The sequence below is a fragment of the Gymnoscopelus microlampas genome, assembly GCF_963454915.1.
Source record: "Gymnoscopelus microlampas genome assembly, chromosome: 8".
NCBI lineage: Eukaryota > Metazoa > Chordata > Actinopteri > Myctophiformes > Myctophidae > Gymnoscopelus > Gymnoscopelus microlampas.
Genome location: NC_139945.1, coordinates 5,066,593 through 5,089,428, shown reverse-complemented (window position 1 = coordinate 5,089,428; position 22,836 = coordinate 5,066,593). Strand labels below are relative to the sequence as shown.

General features: G+C 43.0%; 2 protein-coding genes across 2 annotated transcripts in view; one reads left to right on the top strand and one right to left on the bottom strand.

Moving 5' to 3' along the window:
* Positions 1 to 22,836, top strand: part of triap1 (TP53 regulated inhibitor of apoptosis 1) — a 311,612-nt gene that overhangs the window by 22,815 nt on the left and 265,961 nt on the right. The window lies entirely within an intron of this gene.
* The window catches only part of LOC311050092 (uncharacterized protein), a 121,139-nt gene continuing 116,835 nt past the window's right edge, over positions 18,533 to 22,836 (bottom strand). Inside the window, exon 25 of the mRNA XM_084064058.1 lies at positions 18,533 to 22,610. Within this exon, the coding sequence (XP_083920184.1) occupies positions 21,802 to 22,610 (809 nt within the window). The 3' untranslated portion in view covers positions 18,533 to 21,801. The remainder of the gene's footprint in view (positions 22,611 to 22,836) is intronic.

Below are 22,836 nucleotides of genomic sequence, written 5' to 3'. Positions count from 1 at the left end.
ACTGCAGTCTGAACTCTACAATCCAGCCAGAGGTGTCAAACTTGGGGTGAGGGCCACATTGCGTTTGCGTCTTTGGGTGAGGGCCAACTGTGACCGTTTTGTCACAGTTTTACCGATTCTTCAGCAGCCATTGTTTCAATATTTCACCGGTCTTTCGAAAACAGTACAGTCTACAGTCAGTACAGTCTTCTGGTGCCCCCTATCACTTTACCAATGTTGTTTATACAGTAGCTTTAAAGAAGTAGCTAGCTACTTTCATGATTGACTTTAATTATTGGTGCATTAGTGTTATCCATGTCATGAGTAAAGCTATTGTGAAGGAAAGGATACTCACTGCTAGTAATGCCATCAAATACGTCATATTATTTTTAGAAATGGAATACAAGGAGGTTCTGAATAATGTCGGCCAAGTCAAATACTTGTGTCCAGTGTTCTAGAACACAATCAATCAAGTCTAGGGTCAAGCCCAGTGCAACAGCCTGCTGGGTGTACAGATGTGAGTTGTCCTCACCTTGTTGATCTCAGCTGAAATCGTTTTCAGCTGAGATCCTAAACAATCATTTTGGTTTTGGACCCAAATGTAAAAAAATGAATTATGTTCAATTCAAATCTTAAAATAAAATAGCAGATCTACAAGCTAACAACGTGTCACATTGTGACGCGTTGTATAGAAAAGCCTTGATGTATTAATACAATATAAAAAACAGACATTTTGAGGGGCAGGTGCTCAAGTAAATTATACTTTTTTTTGTTTACTTGGTCTGCTCTTTTTCCCCTCTACACCTATACCTCTTTGCCAAAAATAGCCGATCTACAAGCCCACAACGCCTCGCAGCGCGAGGCGTTGTGGGCTTGTAGATCTGCTATTTTTGGCTAAAGTTCTCCTCAGAAAAGGGATTCTAGGTTTCGAGTGGTTATGGTAAAAAGAAAAATCATGTCACATAAAGATTTGGCGGACCCCCTGTAGTAACTCTGAGGACCCCCTAGGGGTCCCGGATCCCCTGTTGAAGACCCCTGCTGTAAACTGGAAAAAAAAAACAAAGTTTTTTTTATTTTTTTCAAAAGGGCACTTCTGGTCAAGAGGGCAAAGGGCAGGTGCTCTAGCAGCACCTAGAGTCTATCTGTGCACGTCCCTGCCCATTGCCCCCAGGTTGTCAGCCCAGGTGGTGCTGTGTGCTGTAATGTAATTATAGTGTTTATTGTTTAGTTGCATTGTTAATTTGTTGTTTTTATTTTTGTTTCTATTCATTAATTATTTTCATTTTAGTTTTATATAAAAGCCCTTTACATAGACACCCACACATAAGTAGGCTATACTTAAAATAATCAGACAACTTGTCTTAAAATATTTTAAAATAATGGCAGTAAAATGGGATCTATCAGCCAAGTTATATATGCAAATGGTTTTCAACCTTTTTCATGACAAGGACCCCTACATTGCTGGCTTACTATACTTAAAGGCTATACTTAAAATAATCAGACAACTTGTTTACGCCTATGTTTTTTTTCGGGCTTGTAGATCTTCGATTTTCCGCATAAGCATTTAATACGTGTGGGAAAACTCATTGTTTTTCAGATTGACTGCTTAAAGGGCAATCTGGTCAAAAATAATTTCTCCATTGACTAGAAACTGATCATTTCAAATATGCTCCTCATTGACATATATACATATATAACACACACACACACACACACACACACACACACACACACACACACACACACACACACACACACACACACACACACACACACACACACACACACACACACACACACACACACACACACACACATATATATACAGCTAATATATTACCAGTAAGACTCCCTAATCGGGAGATAAGCGACCGTAGGTCACATGTATACAGAAGAGGGCTGTAACGGCGATTGGTTCCTAGTTGTGTGGGCAATGTATAGTTTTGTTTGGTGGTCTAAGAAATGTGGTGGCAGGCATGTTGATGACATGAGTGTACACATACTGTGTAGTGTGTAGCAATTTGCGTGTTTTTAGGGGCAAAACTGTAGGAGTAGTGGGCAAAAATGTGTTGTGAAAAGCGGCCTGAAGGTGGCGCCAGAAGAGGGCCATGTGAGAAATTAGGGGTGGGGTGTCCGCGTTGCCTTGGCGGACGAATAGGTACCGGCCGCGGCTCTCCCGGACGCTCCTAGCCCGAGTTACGGCATTTTATGTGAGCTGCAGTGGCAGGGGGTCCTCCACTGGGGGCGCCACCACTTTTGCATCCGTTCTGGAGCACCAGGAGTGGGTGGTCCCCGGGAATGCCCCGTGAGCAGCCCCGTTGGGGTGGTCATTTGGTAATTTGTCCACATGTGCTCATTTTTTACACTTGGGGGTCCCCGAGGCAGCTGGGGGTCCCTGGAGCTCCGGGGGTCCTTGGAGGGTGTAGTTTGGCAGGTAAGGAGTGTGTGTGCAAAATCTGGCATGGATCGGGGCAACGGGTGCGGAGATATGAGCAGGGCAAAAGTGTGACGGGACGTGTGTGACGGTGTGACGGGACGTGTGTGACGGAGGGACGGGACGTGTGTGACGGAGGGACGCACGGACACCTGGAGCAGGTTTCTATAGTAAATGCGACCTACGGTCGCAATCAAACATCTACAATATGAACTGTAGTGTTAACAGAGTGACAATGACATATCACATGAGTCCAGTGGCGGAGTGTCCGGGGAGGCCAGGGAGGCGGCCGTCTCCGGGCCCGCGACCCTGGAGGGCCCGGGGCCGTCAGTGCTCCGCCTCTCCGCCTCTCATTTAAAGCATTATCATCATTAAAATAATATTGAAATGTTATGTTGCGTGTTGTTGGTTTATTTTCACTCACAGTAATGCAAATATACAAATGAATCACAATCGCTTCCATTATCTTATCTCCAAATGTATTTTGGTTAAAATAGTCATCAACAGCTGCCAAAAAAGCCCCATTGCCACCCGTGACCTGTACGTCATCGTCAATCACTTGTCAACACGAGCCAGGACAGGTAGCCTTCAGCATTGTTTACGGCACGGCCTAATCATGAGCGGAAATGCATATAAACACAAAAGTGGTAATAAAAAGCGCAAGGAAAAGGAAAAAAGGGAACAAGCAAATGCTAAACTTCCCAAATTAGATGGCTATTTTGCTACTCCTCGTCCACCTGTAGATGAGCCTGAACCCGACATCATTGCATCTGGCCCGATACCAGCATCTGGGTCAGGGGAACACAGGAGACAGATTAACAGGTATGACTGTCGGTGTCACTGACTGTCTACAAGAAACGTAGTTATTAAATTGTTTATGGTTCTTGTAGTAGCCGCCGAGCCCTACTTAAGAGTCCTTCTCTCTGTCTCTTAGTGACGATGATGATGATAGGGACTCAGCAGCTGCTAGCTGCTCCTTAGGAGAGGATGCGGGCCCGGTGTTGGACCAGCAGCTCCCCCTCCCCTCACCCACACTGCAAGTGGAAAAAGTGGACACTGGGAGTGAAAGCAGCGGATCTTCTCCTCATGCCATGGGTGAAATTGAGACCATGGATGATGACAGCACTCCCCTGGAGTGCTTTCCGACTGATCGGGACAATTTCTGTGAAAATGTTGACACGCCAACACCAAAAGATATATCCTTAAAATGGGCCCATGCAAACCCAAGGGTCCATTCCCCACCGATACGGACAGTCGTTCTTTTTCGGAGAGTTATTACACCTCCACCACTAAAGTTGGGATAAAATTGCCACGCAGTTGGTTGTGCTATTCACCAAGATTAAACCACTGTTACTGTTTTTGCCAAGCGAAATGCACCCCACTATAACAATGCATGGGTAAATGGAATAAACGCCTGGAAGAATCTCTCCAACAAAATTGAGAAGCATGAACCTTCTCAAATACATATTGATGCATGCGTAGTATATGGCAATGGAAATGCAGCAGTACAATAGATGCTGACATGGAGACGTCTGTGGTAATGCAGCCCTGTTTTGGAGACAGGTCTTAGAGCGCATTGTAAATGTAACACTCACTCTTGCTTCATGCAACTTGGAATTCAGGGGGCATAGGGAGGCTATAGGTCAGGGAAATGCTGGCAACTTTTTGTCAATAATTGAATTATTGTCTCGCTATGACCCTGTTTTGAAAGAGCTAATCAACCGACCAGAAGGGTCAGTGAAATTCACCAGATTCAAGATGAGATTATTTACATATTGTCTCACCATGTGAAGGCTGACATAATTGGTGAAATAAATGAAGCCCCATTTTATTCGGTTATCATGGACACAACGCAAGATGTGTCCAAGATAGACCAATTGATCCAGGTTTACCGTTACGTGACCGTTGTTAGAAATCACATGGATGTAGCTACAGATATACAGATCAATGAAGTGTTTTTGGGGTTTGAAGTGACTGTAGGCTCATCAGCTGCAGAGCTTGAGAGCAAAATCCTTGGCTCTATAGAGAAAAACAGATTAAATGCCGTGGACAGGGATATGATGGGGCTGCTAATATGAGTGGTGTGTATTCAGGCGTACAAGCAAGAATAGCAGAGAAAGAACCACTTGCCCGGTATGTTCATTGCGCTGCATAATCTCAATTTAGCACTCAATGACTCTGTTAAAAACGTCCCTGGAGTAAAACAGTTCTACGACACTGTAGAGGCGTTATACAACTTTTTCTCAGTGAGGTGATGACGCCAGAGAGCAGAAAAATAACAGTGAAACGTTTATGTCCAACTCGCTGGTCCTCTCGCCATGATGCGCTTGTTGCGTTAAGGCACAGATATGGAGACATTGTGAAAGCCCTTTTGAAAATAACAAAAAACAAAAAAGATGAGCACGATGACGCAAGTGCACTAAAGAATGCAATCAGTACATTTTCGTTAATATTTTTGGTCAACATGCAGAGCAAGATTTTGGAATGTATAAACGCTGCCTCACAGTTAAGAGAAAAGTTAAACGTTTCTTTGATGAACTTTCTGAAGACAGTCGCCTTACTGACGCAGAAAGCAACTTTCGGATAAACGTTTTCAATGCCTGTCTTGATATCATCATACAGCAACTTTCCCAGAGATTCACCAGCTTACATGTAACTGCAAATATATTCGAGGCAATTCACCCCAACACACTGTTGGAAGCTCAGGATGAGGAGTTATACCAAGCTGCCCGACGGCTTAGAAAGCACTACATTCGCGACATAGCCCTCAGCTTCCCTGGCCAGCTGCTTTCTTTTAGAACGTGTTTCAGAGACCAGATACCTAAACAAAAGTCTTTTGTGGATTTAGCTAAAATGCTCAATGTAAACCACCCAGCAGTGACCTCTACATTCAGTGAGGTTTGCACAGCCTTCATATTATTTCTGACTATTCCTGTCACTGTAGCAACCGCCGAGCGCTCATTCTCCAAATTGAAACTGATTAAAAACTACTTGAGAAGCATAATGGGACAGGAGAGACTCACTGGACTGGCTGTGTTGTCAATAGAGAGTGAACGGTCAAAGAAACTTGACATACAAAAGATAGTCGATGAGTTTGCAGAGTGCAAGGCTCGTCGAGTTGCCTTCAAATAGTGGTGAGTGGACCTAGAAGGCGTGAAATTGCATTCTTGTTGTAGGCTACTTGAGCTCATGGGCCAATTTTTTCTAAGCAGTTCACCATTCAAATATTTGTTTTATTTAATAGGCCTAATTATTAGGGGTGGGACGATATATCGATATATCGCGATATATCGATACTTTATCCCGCGATAAATAATCGATATTAATTTTTAAAAAATCGATATTAAAAAAAAAAAAAAAAAAGTTTAGTTTGTGATACGTTGTTTTTCCAACTCTGCATTTGTGTAATGATGATTTTTAACTGTTTGGTGCTATTTTATGTGTTTATGAATTGAATATAAGGACTATCGTGATATATCGTTGGTGAAATTTCTTGCAATATATAACGAATATCGTGATATTGCAATATATCGAATCTTGTCGAATATCGTGATATATATTGTTATCGTGGGCCTAATATCGTGATATATATCGTATCGTGAGGTACCCATATCGTCCCACCCCTACTAATTATATTATTTTAACTACAGTGAGTGTTGTTCATTCATTAGTCCTTTTTTGAAGTGGGTTCCAAAAATGTCATGATCGCTGTCCATGACAGTGGTGGTGCTGAACTCTTACAAAATGCTGTGAATTTTATTTGTGTGACAGCAATGTAAGAATGCTTGTAAGCGCCGCAGTTGCGGCAATGTTTGTTGTAAAGCGATTCAATAAAACTGAATTGAAATGTAACGTCAAGCTTTAATTTATTATGTAAAATGAATGTATATTTTTGGAAATTGTATTTTTTTATAATTCATTTTTTGATAATAAATCGGTAAAATCAGGCAAAAATAAGAATTAAACAACATAACCCTAACCTAACCCTATCCTAACCCTAAAACTGAAATGAAGTGACAAAAAGCCCCCCAGAAAGTGACCGAATCCGCCCCAAACCCGCAAAATTTGAACTGGCTAAGCTAATCTGGCAAGATAATTCAGCTTTCATGAAACTGATTAATCGCAAATTCTGGCTAAATTAAGCCAGGATACGTGTTAAATCCAGGCTTAACCCCTAATCCTGCTTTCGTGAAATAGGGCCCTGGTTGCCTATCCAGAAAATGTATATGGTCAGGCGGAAATGGGTCTATGTGGGGAGTTGAGTCATGATCCAAGGAATCCATTTGGAGAACAAATTTACCTACGGTTATAGGCCAAAATGTGAAGCGACCAGATTCTTCCTTGACAGTCTTTTTTTCACATTTTCCACTACTTTGCGTTTTCTTCAGAACACACTTTTTGCTACTAGTACTACTGCTACAGAATTTCAAAACTCACACAAAGTGGTACACATCATCTCTGGAGGCATGTGATCAGTATCTTTCAGATGTTATGAATATGCCTGTCCGATTGGCTGTGATTGCCTTAAAACATTTGCGGGAGAGGCCCATTTTACAAAGAAAAAAAGCCCCCAAATTTTAATCACATATTGAGGGGCCTCTACACAACGCAGAGCCAAAAGTAATTTCACTTACAACCATCAAGGGCACCACTAGTGCTACAAAGGCCACTTATTTGTTTCTCCAAATTAGGTACATAATGTTATCGTGAGTCATCTGACAATGGCTGTCAAACGGGATATTGATAATAAATACCCTGGCAAATGGTACTCCATACCATTTTCCTGCAGTTGCCTCCAAAAATGCCATCATGTCATGAACGCAACATCCAATCATCCCCACATGTAAGGGATATTTCACTCTCAAATGTTTGACATTTTAACGTCTACTCAGGCTTTTGTGAGCACCCCAGACAGTTTTTAAGTTGCTTGATGCAATATTTAGATATTTGATATACATCTTATCAGATATACTTCCTATACAAACCCCCTTGTAACTTCAAACTCCATTTTAACCATGTTAGACTCATTGAAAACACCCGTCCTTGGTTCTGGTGACTGATATTGTCCTTCTAATGCGTGAGGGGGTCGTGTTTTTTCAATTACCCTTTTCATTTTTATTTTTATTTTTTTGGAGAAACAAAACCGCAAAGAAAGCCACACAGCTGAAGAAATTCAATGTGTCAGAAAAATATCGTCAAAGTGTTCTACACTGCCACAACCCAGAGCGTCTTGTCAAGGGACATGAATATATTGTATACACAGAGGTCTTCCGGCTGAGCACTTCACAGGGAGCTCTCTCCTGTCTCTGCAGGCTCAAGGCTTAGAGAGACACTGCTGCTAAAGGATAAAATATTGCATCTGTACATTGTACTTGCACATTTTTGACACTGCTACTTAAAGATAATGTATTTTACCTGTATCTAGGTCAAGACCCCAACGCTAACTTTTATTTCTATCACATCCAGTGTTTTGAATCCTTATTTTTATGGTTTATCTCAACTTTCTATCCTTTTATTACTATTACCCTGCTGTTGTATTGTATTGTATTGTATTGTATTGTATTGTATTGTTGCTTTGGTGTTTGTACTTATACTGTAAGTAAGTGACAAATAAAGTCCTACTTGATTTATGTTTGATAATATCACAATTTAACAATGTAATTAGACATGCATATTAACCCTGGTGTCCCTATTTTGGGCAAATTTTCCAAATGTATCACGATTTGTCAAAGTTTTTAATTATTTTTCTAAGAAAGAAAATCTCGTGGATCAGCTATTTTAGCTATTTGTCATACAACAAAGTACATGAGGCTTAAGTGATTAAGAAATTGTCCCCCTCTCTTATTTATTTATTTGTTTGTTTTGTTTATTTAACAAATGCAACCCTGTATATTGCTGATCCAGTATTTGTACAAAAATAAATAAATAAAATACAGATTGACCATAAGAAGCCCTACTGTACCTTGCCTTTGATTTGCTCCTTGAAGTCTCGTACCAGCGAGGACGTCTCCTCAGTGCCCCACAGACAGTGCCCCTGTGCGTCCGGGACCAGCCCAGACAGACACATGCAGACGGAGGACAGACACAGTAAGATGGCGCCGCTGTGCTGTCGTCCGGTTGGCATGTCACCGTTGTGTCACATCTTGTTCTGTCTTTGCATTTGGATCCGTCCTAGTGATAGGGACGTGATCCAATGTGTTTATTGTTATCAGTGGCGTGCACAGACATTTTGAGGGGCAGGTGCTCAAGTAAATTATACTTTTTTTTGTTGACTTGGTCTTCTCTTTTTTCCCTCTACACCTATACCTCTTTGCCAAAAATAGCCGATCTACAAGCCCACAACGCCTCGCAGCGCGAGGCGTTGTGAGCTTGTAGATCGGCTATTTTTGGCTAAAGTTCTCCTCAGAAAAGGGATGCTAGGTTTCGAGTGGTTATGGTAAAAAGAAAAATCATATCACATAAAGATTTGGCGGACCCCCTGTAGTAACTCTTGAGGACCCCCTAGGGGTCCCGGACCTTTTTTCAAAAGGGCACTTCTGGTCAAGAGGGCAAAGGGCAGGTGCTCTAGCACCACCTAGAGTCTATCTGTGCACGTCCCTGAATGTGTTTATTGTTATAACTTTTGTGTTGATATTATCCAGTATATCCACTGTCTACTGACTACGGTGGCATTGGCGTGAGTAGAACGGTGATGAAGAAGTTATCGTTAGGTGTTGTCACACTCTTTATTTTATCAAAGTGACAAAGTGTATCGTCATTCTCATGAGCTATGGGAATCACACAGCTGATTACACCAAACATGTTAAAACATGAGCAGTTAATTATTAACTCCACAGTAAAGCCACACTAGTTTTCAGCTATAAATAGACACACCACACACACAAAACTCAACGCTCAGACCAGACCCCCAAAAGTTCATCTTTCTTTTTTAAATTTTATTATTGTTTTAGGTATTTATTATTATTTAACTCTTTCAACACCTTTCACACCTTTTCAGTCAGTATATTTAGGGTTGACTCCCCTATTTAAAGAAAGACACCGTTAAAAAGCGGGAAAAAACGTTGACCTATTTATTATATATATATATATATATATTGATTTATTCATACCGATATCGATCTAATATCAATTTGATATCGTTTGATATGTCAAATCAATCAAAAAAGTTTGATTGACGATTAAAAAGTGACAGAAGCGGTATACTTATCTCTCTCTGATATCCCTATAGCCTGGGGGATATATTAGACTTTCAGGTAGTGAACAAATCTATCTACATCCATCCATACATCCATCCATCTCCTGTCCAATGTGAACTACAAAAGCTGTAATTAAATTATCTAAATAACTCTATGCAAATATTGTGTCTTTGTGCACATTTCATTTGCCAAGCTTGGGAGAGAAGAAGGATATGTTGTTTAACCACTTAAAACCCATTATGGTCGAGCGGATGGTCAGGGCTCTATACCAGTGTCTTTCCTGTTTTATGTTATTGTGGGGAGGGCTTTAGCTGAAATTGCCGGTTGAAAACTAGCCGGTTCTGGGATCACTAGGGTGTCAATCTGAGCAGATCTGTGAGCTTCTAGATCGGCTATCGTCAGCGAAGACATTTATTGTTGAGCCAAAACAGTAAGGTTTCTAGTATAGGGCCCTGGGGGACTCCAGTCAACTAAGTGATGAATTAAGATCGATCTGTCTGTCTGTCTGTCTGTCTGGCATATTTGACTGCCTGTTTAAGCATATACAGTATACATGTTTTAATTCACTCTACTATGAACTTTTCATTGTCTGACCTGTTTCTATCCTGTTTTCCTTGCTTTTCTATCTCTATTCTTCCAGTTTCCTGAAAACCTGTCCAAATCCAGCATAGTCTTGAAATGAAATGAAATGAATAAAATAAAAATACCTTACGCAGTCTCTGTTCTTCACTCCTGAACCTTATCTGTGCCTGCAGGCTACAGACATTCCTCAAACGTGGGGAAATGCTCCTCCAACGCCAAAACTGGAACAAAAGGAAAGAACGATGTTTGTAAAAAAATACTTTATTAAAGTGTCATGCTTCCAAAGGAAGCCCAGCCCATATGGACTTACAGGACACTAGCATTTCATTTGACAAACGATGAACCGACATAATATATAGCTTGTATTAGGGAGTCTTCAGCTGATGAGCTCCAACGGTGTGGGAGGATGATCCAACAGTGGAGAAAAAAAGGCAGATATGTCTGAATTTGACCAATGAGAATACAATACGCCTCCCTCCCTCCTAGGAACCCCCCTCTCTCTCTCTCTCTCTCTCTCTCTCTCTCTCTCTCTCTCTCTCTCTCTCTCTCTCTCTCTCTCTCTCTCTCTCTCTCTCTCTCTCTCTCTCTCTCTCTCTCTCTCTCTCTCTCTCTCTCTCTCTCTCTCTCTCTCTCTCTCTCTCTCTCTCTCTCTCTCTCTCTCTCTCTCTCTCTCTCTCTCTCCCCTACACTTTGCTCAAACACAGCAGTATTGGAGGAAGAAGTTTATTTGTTACATAATGAACAGTAGCAATCCCACAAAGTTTTACTTGAGAAAGGTGGCGGTGCAACAGTACTTACAGTAAAAGTAATCATTATGCAGAATATCCCGTTTCACTTCTTAGTTATCGAAATATTAAAAGATTTGTCAAAATGTTTGATGAACACATCATGACAATGTATGTATAACAATGCAATAGAGTGTGTGTGTGTGTGTGTGTGTGTGTGTGTGTGTGTGTGTGTGTGTGTGTGTGTGTGTGTGTGTGTGTGTGTGTGTTTTGATTGATTGAAATGGATTGATTGAAATTTTTATTAGGCAAAAGAATGTAAAACAACACAGTTACATTTATAATACTTTTGTCTAAAAGGTCCGACCAAAAAACAACAACATGAAAATACAGAGAAAAAATACCACTTGTACAAAAAAAAGCATGAAAAATAAAAAATATATACAAAAAAAGGGGAGGGGGGTCGTCTGTCTACCGGGAAACTGGTACTACCTCTTATAGACCAATTACTTGTTTACTAACATTGAGACTGGACGCAGGTGATTGTTTCACGCAATCAATTCCCAACCTGTTGTTTCGGGGCACGCTGGTTTCAGCACACCCCAACCCCCTCTTGTGTGTTGGCTAGTGAGGCACGTCGTAGCGAGACCTGATAGAATGGGTTTCATTGCACGCATACTGGTTGCACGCATACTGGTTCTTATCAGTGTGACGTCGTCTGTTAAGGGGTCTATGGCCTCCAGAAAGATGAGTTTTTAGGGCTGTTTTAAATGAGCCCAGCGAACTGCATTTTTTGAGGGATGGGGTTAGACTATTCCATACCTTGGTGACCGTGCTGTAGAAGGAGAATTTGCCCATGTTTGTTTTATGGGTGGGTGGTACCAGATTGTTGTTTACGCTCCCTCTAGTTTCGTGACTGTGGGTGTCACTAATTTTTTGGAGGTATTTAGACAGATATGCGGGTATAGGGTAGCCTGGCTCCAGCCTGTGAATCGCTAGCCACGTCCATTAAAAGAATATGTTCAGGCGATTCTGGTCTGGTGACGCTCTCATAGGAGGTCTCAGCCTCGGTTGAAAATCTGATCGACGAATCGGGATCGGGATAATCCAGTATGAACCAATCGCCAAAAAGTATTTGAAAAAAAAAACTTTGGCCACGCCCCCATCTTAGCAATCGGCTGCATTGAGAGGGCTTTCAGACTGAATAATGGAGTGAAACAAAATGAAAATTCAGGCTGAGTGTCAGGCTAGGTATAGGGGGCATTTCGGGCAAATCTGCATTTACGATTTTGAAGACCAATCCCATTTTAGTTGTTTAACCCTGTCTTCCACCCTGAGCCAGCCTAGGCTGGCAAAGTGAGTGGGAGAGAGGAGGGTCATGGGCCCCAGTCCGAGAAGTAGTTGAAATAAAGGGATAGGTGCTGGTAAAGGTCAAAGTTAGTACTCGCTCTGGAGTGTCGGTCAGAACACAAAGGAGGAGGCAAATGGGAGTTTAAGCTGTTTACTGAAGGCTTAGTAGTATGGGCAGCATATAGCCCCTACGGAACCTCTCCCTCCGCTGTACGCTGTATAGCTCCAGCGGAGGGAGAGGTTCCGTCGGAGCTAGGCAGCATACAGATACGCACAGGTACAGGACAGGTATTGGGTGTGTGGTCTGAAATAAATCAGGGGTACATACAGTCAGTTCTGCATACTGCACTAAACATGGCATCAGTCACAAACATGATGAAACAAACACAGGCAATGGGTCAATAGGCTAAACAGGGTAATCACACACACAGCAGCAACATCAAAGGGGACCCTTAACGAGGCCTACTGCAGCCAGGTGTTGGCAACAAGTAATCAAGTGATTAGCACTAATACAGAGCATCCAAGCATGGAGCTAAAATAGAGACACATTACAAACTCCCTCTTTGTCCAAATACATAAATAAATACAGGTAGATTATGCATGTAGGAAGATTATAAGTAAATGTAAACTATAATGAACCAAACATCAACCAAAATAGCGTCATTCCACATAGATAACATGGCAATCAAACCGTGGCACAAAGTCACTCTAAACACAATATGCCAGCCATAATAATGGTGAAACATATATAAAACATAAAGCACAACTCACGGCTGTTCAATGACGCACACAGGTCAGTAGTAGAAAGGGGTATATAATAATAATACTACAAAGAGTCCGTCGCCGTGGAGACGAACTCCTCTGCAGGCACGGTGAATACAGAGTCACTAATGATTGACAGGTGCGTCCGCGCTCCCGTTCTGTGCCTGCGGGGTGCGCTCATGCACGCGCTTTGGGAGCGCGCCTGGCAGCGGTGGCCTAGTGGTTAGAGGTGCGGCCTTGATACCGGAAGGTCCCTAGTTCGATTCCCCAATTCATCAAATCAATCATGAATCACCGCTGAATAGCCCTTGAGCAAGGCTTCCATGCAGGGTCCGGCTGGAAACAAGTTTCGTACTTAGTCCGACACCCTGGGTAAACAACAAACTTTGCTTTTGCTTTGCAGTGTCTCTGGGACTTTATAACAGTAGTCGAATCAGTTTGTTTTGGGAGGTTTGAAGCTTAGTCTTCAGTGACACTGAGGTGTGTACCAAGAGGAGCAAGCATAGTCAAAAAGGGGCTGAATCAGGGCCCCTGAGAGGGTCCTGAGGGCCTGAGGGTTGACAAAAGAGGAAACTCTGCCCATAAATCTGGTTCTCTGGTTTACTCTTTTGACCACCTTTGTTGATATGCTTTCACCTGTCAGGTATTTGTCAAGAATACATCCCAAATAGGTAATCTCTTCTTTGCTAGAGATGATTGTGTCATCGACTTTGACCTTGAAGTAATTTACCTTCATCTTACTGAGGGAATGTTTCGTCCCAAAGAGAATGGATTCATTTTCCCCAAGGTGTAGTGACAGTTTGTTATCGGTTAATCTCTCAAGAACAGATTCTGCTCTCCGCTTGAATCTGTCGGGGGGGTTCGTCATATCGTGTACGCACTGGCCTACAAGTGGGCGTGCCTTCAGATCAGGAAGCAGGCCGCGCTTTACCCAATCAAATGTAGTGGCCGGGATTTACGTGTCTGCCGATCCTTCCCCACTAGAAACAAACTGAAACTCATTTAACAATAGTGTCCTCGGAGCAGACAAAACCACGGAAAGATAGTCACATTTTAACTTGCTCTTTCATCATAGAAACAAGTGGGCTTATAACCAAAACGATCCATGTTCTCTGGGAGAAGTGGTGTTATAGTGTTCTGTGTAGAAATATTGTTAGTGGGAATGAAAACATAGTCGCACCACCGGAAGTGAAAAGCTGAAGGCAGACCAAAACCCCGGTTTCCTTGCACATGGGTGCTCCATTTTGCTCCCCCCAGAGCTAAGTGAAATAGTAAAAAACAGCAGAGGGCGCTGTTTTTCCTTTTTTATTTGGCGATGAGTTCCAAGATTGGTTATAGACCAATTATTTGTTTACTAACATTGAGACTGGACGCACAGGTGATTGTTTCACGCAATCAATTCCCAACTTGTTGTTTCGGGGTACGCTGGTTTCAGCACACCCCAACCCCCTCTTGTGTGTTGGCTAGTGAGGCGCGTCGTAGCGAGACCTGACAGAATGGGTTTCATTGCACGCATACTGGTTGCACGCATACTGGTTCTTATCAGTGTGACGTCGTCTGTTAAGGGGTCTATCCGTAAGCCAGGTATGGATTTTTGAGAGTTCAGAGCTGAGAGCTTCCTCAACTTGCAACTTGTCCTCACCCGAGATCAGGAGTGCAGAGTCATCAGCGAACAGGAACAGTTTGCAGTTACAGGCAGAATTCATGTCGTTAATGTATAGTAGGAACAGTAACGGCCCTAGAATGCTGCCTTGAGGAACCCTGCAGCTCACCGGGAGGGATGAGGACATGGTTCCGTTGATGTCAACCACTTGCTCTCTACCCTCCAAGTAAGATCTCATCCAATTTAGTGATTGGTGCAATCAAAACCAATCGCCCTCAGCTTATCAAGTAGAATTGAGTGGTTTACAGTGTCAAACGCCTTTTGGAGGTCCAGCATGACCATGCTGCAGTATTTGCCCGAGTCTACCTCACGTTTGATGTAGTCGGTCAAATACAGTAGGCATGTGTCAGTGGAGTGGGATTTTCTGAAGCCCGATTGGAATTCAAACAACAGTTTACGCTTGCCGAGATAGCTGTTAGTTACTAAGAAAAAGAAAGAAGAAAAACTGGTAAGGATGGGAACAACCAGCAAGGAATACCAACAACAACAGAAGAAAAAAGCTAATTTCTCCACCTGGCTGGGCCTACCCAGGGCTGAGTAAGTCGTGGGTTGCAGCCGTCAGGGCCCGCGTTCTTTGTGAAAAAGGCCCGCAAACTTTAGAAGCCATAATTATAGCCAATCGCCATGGAATATGACAATAAATGAGTTAATCCAGTTGCTGGCTGCTCAGATGGTCATAATGAGTGCTTAGTTGGGAGCTATTAGGGGTTAAGACATGATGGGACTCAAACCCAGGCCTTGCACCCGGTCAGTTCACCAACCAGCTGAGCCACCAGGCACAGATGATTTTGTTTGTTATTATTATGGCTTTGTGCTTGTTGTTGTCATCAGTGTTAATAAATCCCCTCAGAGACCCGTAAAGGTCCATTTGAACCCCTAGTGGTCCCCAGACCCGGCATTGAGAAACAGTGCCCGAGGGGTACGCGGAGGTACTGCACGGGGTACGCGAGAGAAAGCTGAAAATGGAAACATTGCGTGAAGCTGCTGAGCTGCAAAGTTTTAAACCAGCTGAAAACAAAAACTTCACTAGCACAACTGTGACTGAATAGAATGCTATGAATGCATTTATTTTGAACATATTGACATCGGCACTTGACTTACTCATATTATAGCCACAGTTTTAAATACATCTGCTCAGGTGGCACTATTTTAAACTCTTTCACTCCATTTCTCATGTGTAATGTTATATCTTCAAAAGGTGAGATATCATTTTTAGAAGGCATTTGTAGAATCGGTCGCAGGTCTTAATGGGTTAAGCCCAATAAACCCTATTGTATAGGGTTTATTGTTATTTTACACACACACACACACACACACACACACACACACACACACACACACACACACACACACACACACACACACACACACACACACACACACACACACACACACACACACACACACACACACTCACACTCACACACAGTCTGACTTGTAGACTAGTGGCTAATTTACTCAGACGTTGTTGAATGCAAAAGTGAGTGTGTGTGTGTGTGTGTGTGTGTGTGTGTGTGTGTGTGTGTGTGTGTGTGTGTGTGTGTGTGTGTGTGTGTGTGTGTGTGTGTGTGTGTGTGTGTGTGTGTGTGTGTGTGTGTGTGTGTGTGTGTGTGTGTGCGCGTGCGCTAGCGTCCCCTATTATACATACAGTAAACGCCTTCAAATACATCAGGTGTAATCGTAAACCATTGATCCATCCATAGTCTTGTAAAGCCTAACTGTTCCTGTAGGTTTAAGCTTATAATATTCAAAGGATAGACCCTTACTCCTCACCCAGGTGTCTGCTCAGCTCCTTATCCAGGCCTCAGTCATCTCAAAACTTGACAACTATAACTCCCTCCTTACTGGCCTCCTCCTGACATGCTCACTGAAGCCCCTCCAAATGAGCCTGAATGCTGCAGCACGCCTGGCCTTCAATGCTTTCACTCCACCTCACCCACTAGCAGTTCACTCTCCCTACCCTTTCCTGCCACCTTCTGTCTCAATTGACAGTGGCATGCACAGACATTTTGAGGGGCAGGTGCTCAAGTAAATTATACTTTTTTTTGTTTACTTGGTCTGCTCTTTTTTCCCTCTACACCTATACCTCTTTGCCAAAAATAGCCGATCTAGAAGCCTTGTAGATCTGCTACTTTTGTCTAAAGTTCTCCTCAGAAAAGGGATGCTAGGTTTCGAGTGGTTATGGTAAAAAGAAAAATCATATCACATAAAGATTTGGCGGAACCCCCTGCAGTAACTCTGAGGACCCCCTGTTGAAGACCCCTGCTGAAGTGCCCTTTTTTTCAAAAGGGCACTTCTGGTCAAGAGGGCAAAGGGCAGGTGCTGTAGCACCACCTAGAGTCTATCTGTGCACGTCCCTGTCGATTGATGCCAGCGATTGGTTTGTTTTGTTGACCACAATGTTAAAAATGTAATTTAGAATGCATGTTATTTAAACAGATGCTGGGCTCATTGTTTACCTCATATACTATAGTTTCAAACTGATGTATTGTCTGACTGATGATATAGGTTCTTGGTTTACCTCATGGGATCCATAGTTTCTTGAGGCACTATCTCTTTACATTCTATGTACATTATGTGAATGACGATTATTATGATGGCAGATGGCCAAACTAATCTTGCAGTAGGCTACAGGCTACCTGGCAAAATAGGCCACTATAGAAGACACACAAGGATAAGACACTTACCGTAGCCTAATCCCACGGGGCAGCAACACACACTGAACTTAAAATGAAAATGAAACTGCCAACCGACCTATAGCCCACTTGTAGTTGTGACACCGACAGGTAAATACAGCCAACCATTGCATAATCTGTGTGACTGTGTGTGGCCGTGTGGGGGTGGGATGGAGAGAGAGAGAGAGAGAGAGAGAGAGAGAGAGAGAGAGAGAGAGAGAGAGAGAGAGAGAGGGGGGAGAGAGGGGGGAAGGAGAGAGAGGGGGGAGAGAGGGGGGAAGGAGAGAGAGGGGGGGGGGGGGGGGAGAGGAGAGAGAGAGAGAGAGAGAGAGAGAGAGAGAGAGAGAGAGAGAGAGAGAGAGAGAGAGAGAGAGAGAGAGAGAGAGAAATAATTGTCTAAATCACCCCTTGAACCCAGCTGGTTCAGGAACTGTGCAAAAACACAAGCACAGCCACCAGACAGAAAACCAACTAAACCAAATCATAAGAAAACAAAAAGAAAGCTGCCTTACACTTGAAAGAATCAACCAAAAACCAAAGCAAATGTGCAAACACAGCAGCAAGACTGATGAGCTGTTGTGACAGGAAAAGGATGTCCAGTGAAAAGGATTGTACCAAGTGACTGCAAAATCTTGTATAGCTAGACCAGGGGTGGGCAACTTTGTAGATGGTGAGGGCCACTAAATGTCCACACTCACTCTGGGGGGCCGCATTGTTTATCGGCACTCTCGCCAGTGGTACCCTATCCCTGAGCTAGACAAAAGCTTCTATATCTGCAATTTTTCAATAGCCAAAGTATAAAGTATGGTAGCCCCCCCCTCCAGATCTTGCACCGCGTTTCGAGCTTGTAGATCTGCTACTTTTCCTGTTTTTGCATTTGAATCCTGAAAAGTAACAGTTTTGGACATATGAGGTTTCCACCCGACATTATGGCATTAATTTATGAAGAAAGAAACACCGTAAAAATATGAAATGGAAATTCAGGATATGGTTCCTGCCTGACAGGGTGTTAAGTGGTCACACATATGATAATAGGCAGAAATAAGAGTCATAAAGCATTGTGTTAAAAGCTGTGAAACACACATTTTAATTGTCCTTACATTTCATTGTTTGTTCCAACAGTTTTGGCATTAAGTCTTGACATTTCCCTTACTGACAGCTCTCCCCCCCCCCCCCCCCACACACACACACACACACACACACACACACACACACACACACACACACACACACACACACACACACACACACACACACACACACACACACACACACACACACACACACACACACACACACCAAACATTATGACACACACTCTATGATCACTTAAAACATATTATCCCCAAAATATTCTAACCACTTTAAACCTAGTGTCCCTATTTTGGGCATGTGATTATAAACGTACATTTTCAAAATGTTTAAAATCATTAACAATACTTTCGAGATGTTCAAGTTATTTTCCCCCCACAAAAATTATAATTTCATCCAGATCTTTTTTTTTCCTTTTCATCAAGATTTCACACATTTTCACAATTTCCCAAAGGTTTCAAAGGTTTTCAAGAATGATCAAAAAAAATCAGAAAAAAACTACGATATATGCAAGTGAGCTGAGGGCATAACTGGGGCTTAAGCGTGTAGGTCACCTGTTTGAGTGACCAAAAAACAAAAACTGTTATTGTGTGTTTTAGAATATTATGTTGTATGGGTGGTTGTGTACATACAGTATGAGCACATCATACACAATAGAATTATTACAATCACATCATGATCAATATGACTGACTGGATTAGAACTTTAAACCTTAAACTTGAATGTTTACCCTAGAACAGAGATGCTATAGGCTTCAAGTCGTTAAAGGTGTAATCCCACATTTTGTCAAACCCTGGTTTCCCACATGACATGAGAGATCACATTTCTACCGCCCACCAAAGAGGGCTCTATGAACAGGGTTTGGATCATTTCATTTAGCCTCCTGAGTCCTGACAAATATTCACACCGGCATTTTGCGCTTACATCACACCCAGGGTGGGAAACGCCTGCTAAATTCTGACCAATGAAATGACGGAACTGACATTAATTAACACAAACCATATAAAAGATGGGGGAACCACTAGTTGCTATAGAAACCAACCCAATACGGAAGACAGACACGAATGATTGGTCCGAAGTCGAGGAGAACTTAACAGACAAGTCCTGTAGAACACACACGCACGCACACACGCACATGCACACACACGCGCAGAGAGACACGCACACACACGAGAGCTGAGGACACTGTGCAAAATACAGACATTAATAATAAAGGATATTAAGTGCCAAAGAGAATAAGACTACTTCCATAAATAAAAACAATAAAATACAAATAAAACAGAATAAGTTTCAAGAAGCTGTAAAAGGATAATAGTATTAATAACCACAGTTATCACCATGCTAATCATTAAAACAGGCTACTACTAGCCAGACATCGCTGTAAGTTAAAACTATAATAATAATAATAATAATAATAATACGAAGCAACTTTGATTACATACAGCACTGGTTGGACAGTTTGGAAAGGTACTGTTTTTAAAAAAAAATAACAGTCCTTGACACAGGCTGAGCGGTGTTCATAATCCCATCCTGGTTTATACTGGCATACTGGCATAAAGACATGACGATACAAATCATTCTTTGAATAGATATATTCCATAATCCATGAAGATTCTGTAGAATTACAAAAAAGTCCAGACAAGGGATTGTGAAAAAGAACTGTTCATGAATTAGTATGCAAGTCTGTGAGCTGAATCACCATCATTGGATTGTCAGATCTGTTGTTGGAGTGTGATATCATTAACAACTTGATCTACAAGCTCACAACGCGTTGCAACATAACACGTTTTTTTGCGAACAGATTGGGTGTACTGTAGACAGGGAAAAAACGGTCCAAGTACAGAGGCAACTCAGGTCTAGTTGACTAAATCTAGAGGGTTTGTACAATGTGTGTTTTTGACTTTATTGTTAAGTCCATACATAATTAACCTCCAAAATCTGGTTTATAGAGATGACATCATATCAACTAGGCCTGAAAAATTACATTACGTTTACCAAATAAGAGTTTTATCTTTAATCACATGAACCCTAGTGCCCCCGTTCTGGGCATGTCAAAATAGTAGGTGAACATGGAACGAAACAGGTGAACATTCGGGCGAAAACTGTCAAACATTCAGCAAAAATAGCCGATCTACAGTACAAGCTCATAAGTTGTCGGTGAAGGGATTTGGTGAGTTTTGGTTGGGGAAAAAGGAGGTGACCGAGTAACCTAGTATAGACCCTTGAGGGGTCGCTGAAGTATATACAATAGGGTTTAAGTGGGAAAGAGAAGTCACTGCTAAAGGTAATTGTTTGCATTCACAATATGACATGAAGCACCAGCACCAGGTATACATGTAGGCCTCTTTAAGGGATGACATTGTGGTGTCCAGCCCACAAAACACACATCCCACTGGACCAAGAGGAGAGTCATACAGTTGCGTGGCATGGCACAGGATTTCCTCACAGTAAACTGGCTCTCAACCGTTTGAATTTCAAGGACCCCCAGTTTGATATGCATCAGGCAACTGAACTGATCAGGTCGTATTATCAAGGGGTGGTGTGGAACTGACAGTGTGTATGGTCACAGTATGCATAACCTCACAGTTGGCAGTCAGATCCTTGAACACCACGTTACTGCAAGTGGCCAGAGACTGTTTTTCATCCACGTTACGGGTACGCTTTTATTGTTCCTTTCAGGTTCCAGGTAGAGCAATGTCTCAAACTTCTGCCATCTTTTACAAATGAACTCAATTCATCTCTCTTTCACCAATATTGCACTCTTCTCTCTCTCCTTCAGGCTACATTTCATCCCACTCTAGTTTTTTTTCTCCCCCTCCTGACAATTTGAAGTAAAACCTAAAACCCAGAACTGTCTTAGAAATGGGTTCCCTTGTCAGATCACTCAATGCCTTTCTCGATTTATGTAGAAAATAAGGTCTGTGGTAGACATGAGCTTCACAAGAGCATTTCACACTTTGTTCCACGACATACGCAAATTACACCTGCTAATAACCATATATTTTGAAGGTGCGGTTCAAAAATTGTTTTAAATAGAGTGTTGATGTGTGGAGGTTATCTTGCTGAACAAAACGGGTGATTATCAAAAGCCTGGGTTTAATACAGATATATATTCTTTTAAAATTCCACTGCAAATTGCCGGGTCGGCCTACAAAAAGACTTAGTCCCTACAGCACATTTTCTGTGTCCATCAAAGGTCTCCACGTCTCCTTTGGACCCACATGCTGACCCTCTTCACTCCCCCTGATCATCTGTATCAATACACAAGCTGATCGTCTATATCAATACGCATGTTGATTGTCTGCAATGATCACTCCTTTCTACACATGCTGCTCGCTCTCTCTCACAGTCTCCTGCAGTTCTGCTGAAAGAGGGTGGGAGGAGGAGTAGGAGGAGGAGAGGGGGTCGCAGAGAGGTGCAGCAGTCCGTTGACGCTGACCCTCCTCCCTCTGTGACCCTGGCCCTCCACCCCGCCTCCTCCTGCCGCTCCGCCCTGCAGCGTCTGAGTCAGGCTGACCTGGGCGGTGCTGAACGAGGTGATGCGGCCGCTCCCCGCGATCTGCAGGTTGACCGTGGTGGCGTAGCTCGACCGCTGGGCGGTCCCTGCCGCTCTCGATTCGGAGGAGGGCGCCGGAGACGGGGCAGCACTCCGGAGCTGGGTTTGAGGCTCGGGCTGGTGGTGCTGCTGAGGCAGGGGAGAATGGAGCTGGATGTGTGGTTCGAGCTGACGGTGCTGAGTGTGGTGCTGGGTTTGTGGACCCGGCTGGTGGTGCTGAGTGTGGTGCTGGGTTTGTGGACCGGGCTGGTGGTGCTGAGTGTGGTGCTGGGTTTGTGGACCGGGCTGGTGGTGCTGAGTGTGGTGCTGGGTTTGTGGGCCGGGCTGGTGGTGCTGAGTGTGGTGCTGGGTTTGTGGACCCGGCTGGTGGTGCTGAGAGTGGTGCTGGCTTTGTGGGCCGGGCTGGTGGTGCTGCTGAGGCAGGGGAGAATAGAGCTGGATTTGCGGTTCAAGCTGATGGTGCTGAGGCGGAAGAGAAACGAGGAGCGTGTGCGGGGAGGCCAGGGGAGGGGCGGGGCTCTGTGGAGGTCGAGCAACGTAGGCACAGATGAGCTGGGTCCGACAGAGGCCCTCCTCTAACTCTGGGTCTGCCCAGTCTGTTGGCCAGGAGAGAGAAGCAGGGTTATTATACTTAAAATAACGCAATAATGAAAACTAGAATTGAGAAAACAATTTAGTTAAGTGAAATAAAAAAGTAGTATTTTGGGTGAATCATCACATTTTTGTAGCTGTGTCAGTTTTAAGCCTTCAACAATTTAAAAACATCTTCAAAGATAGCGGAAACAGACGATCTACAAGCTCATAATCTTGCATCGTGACAAG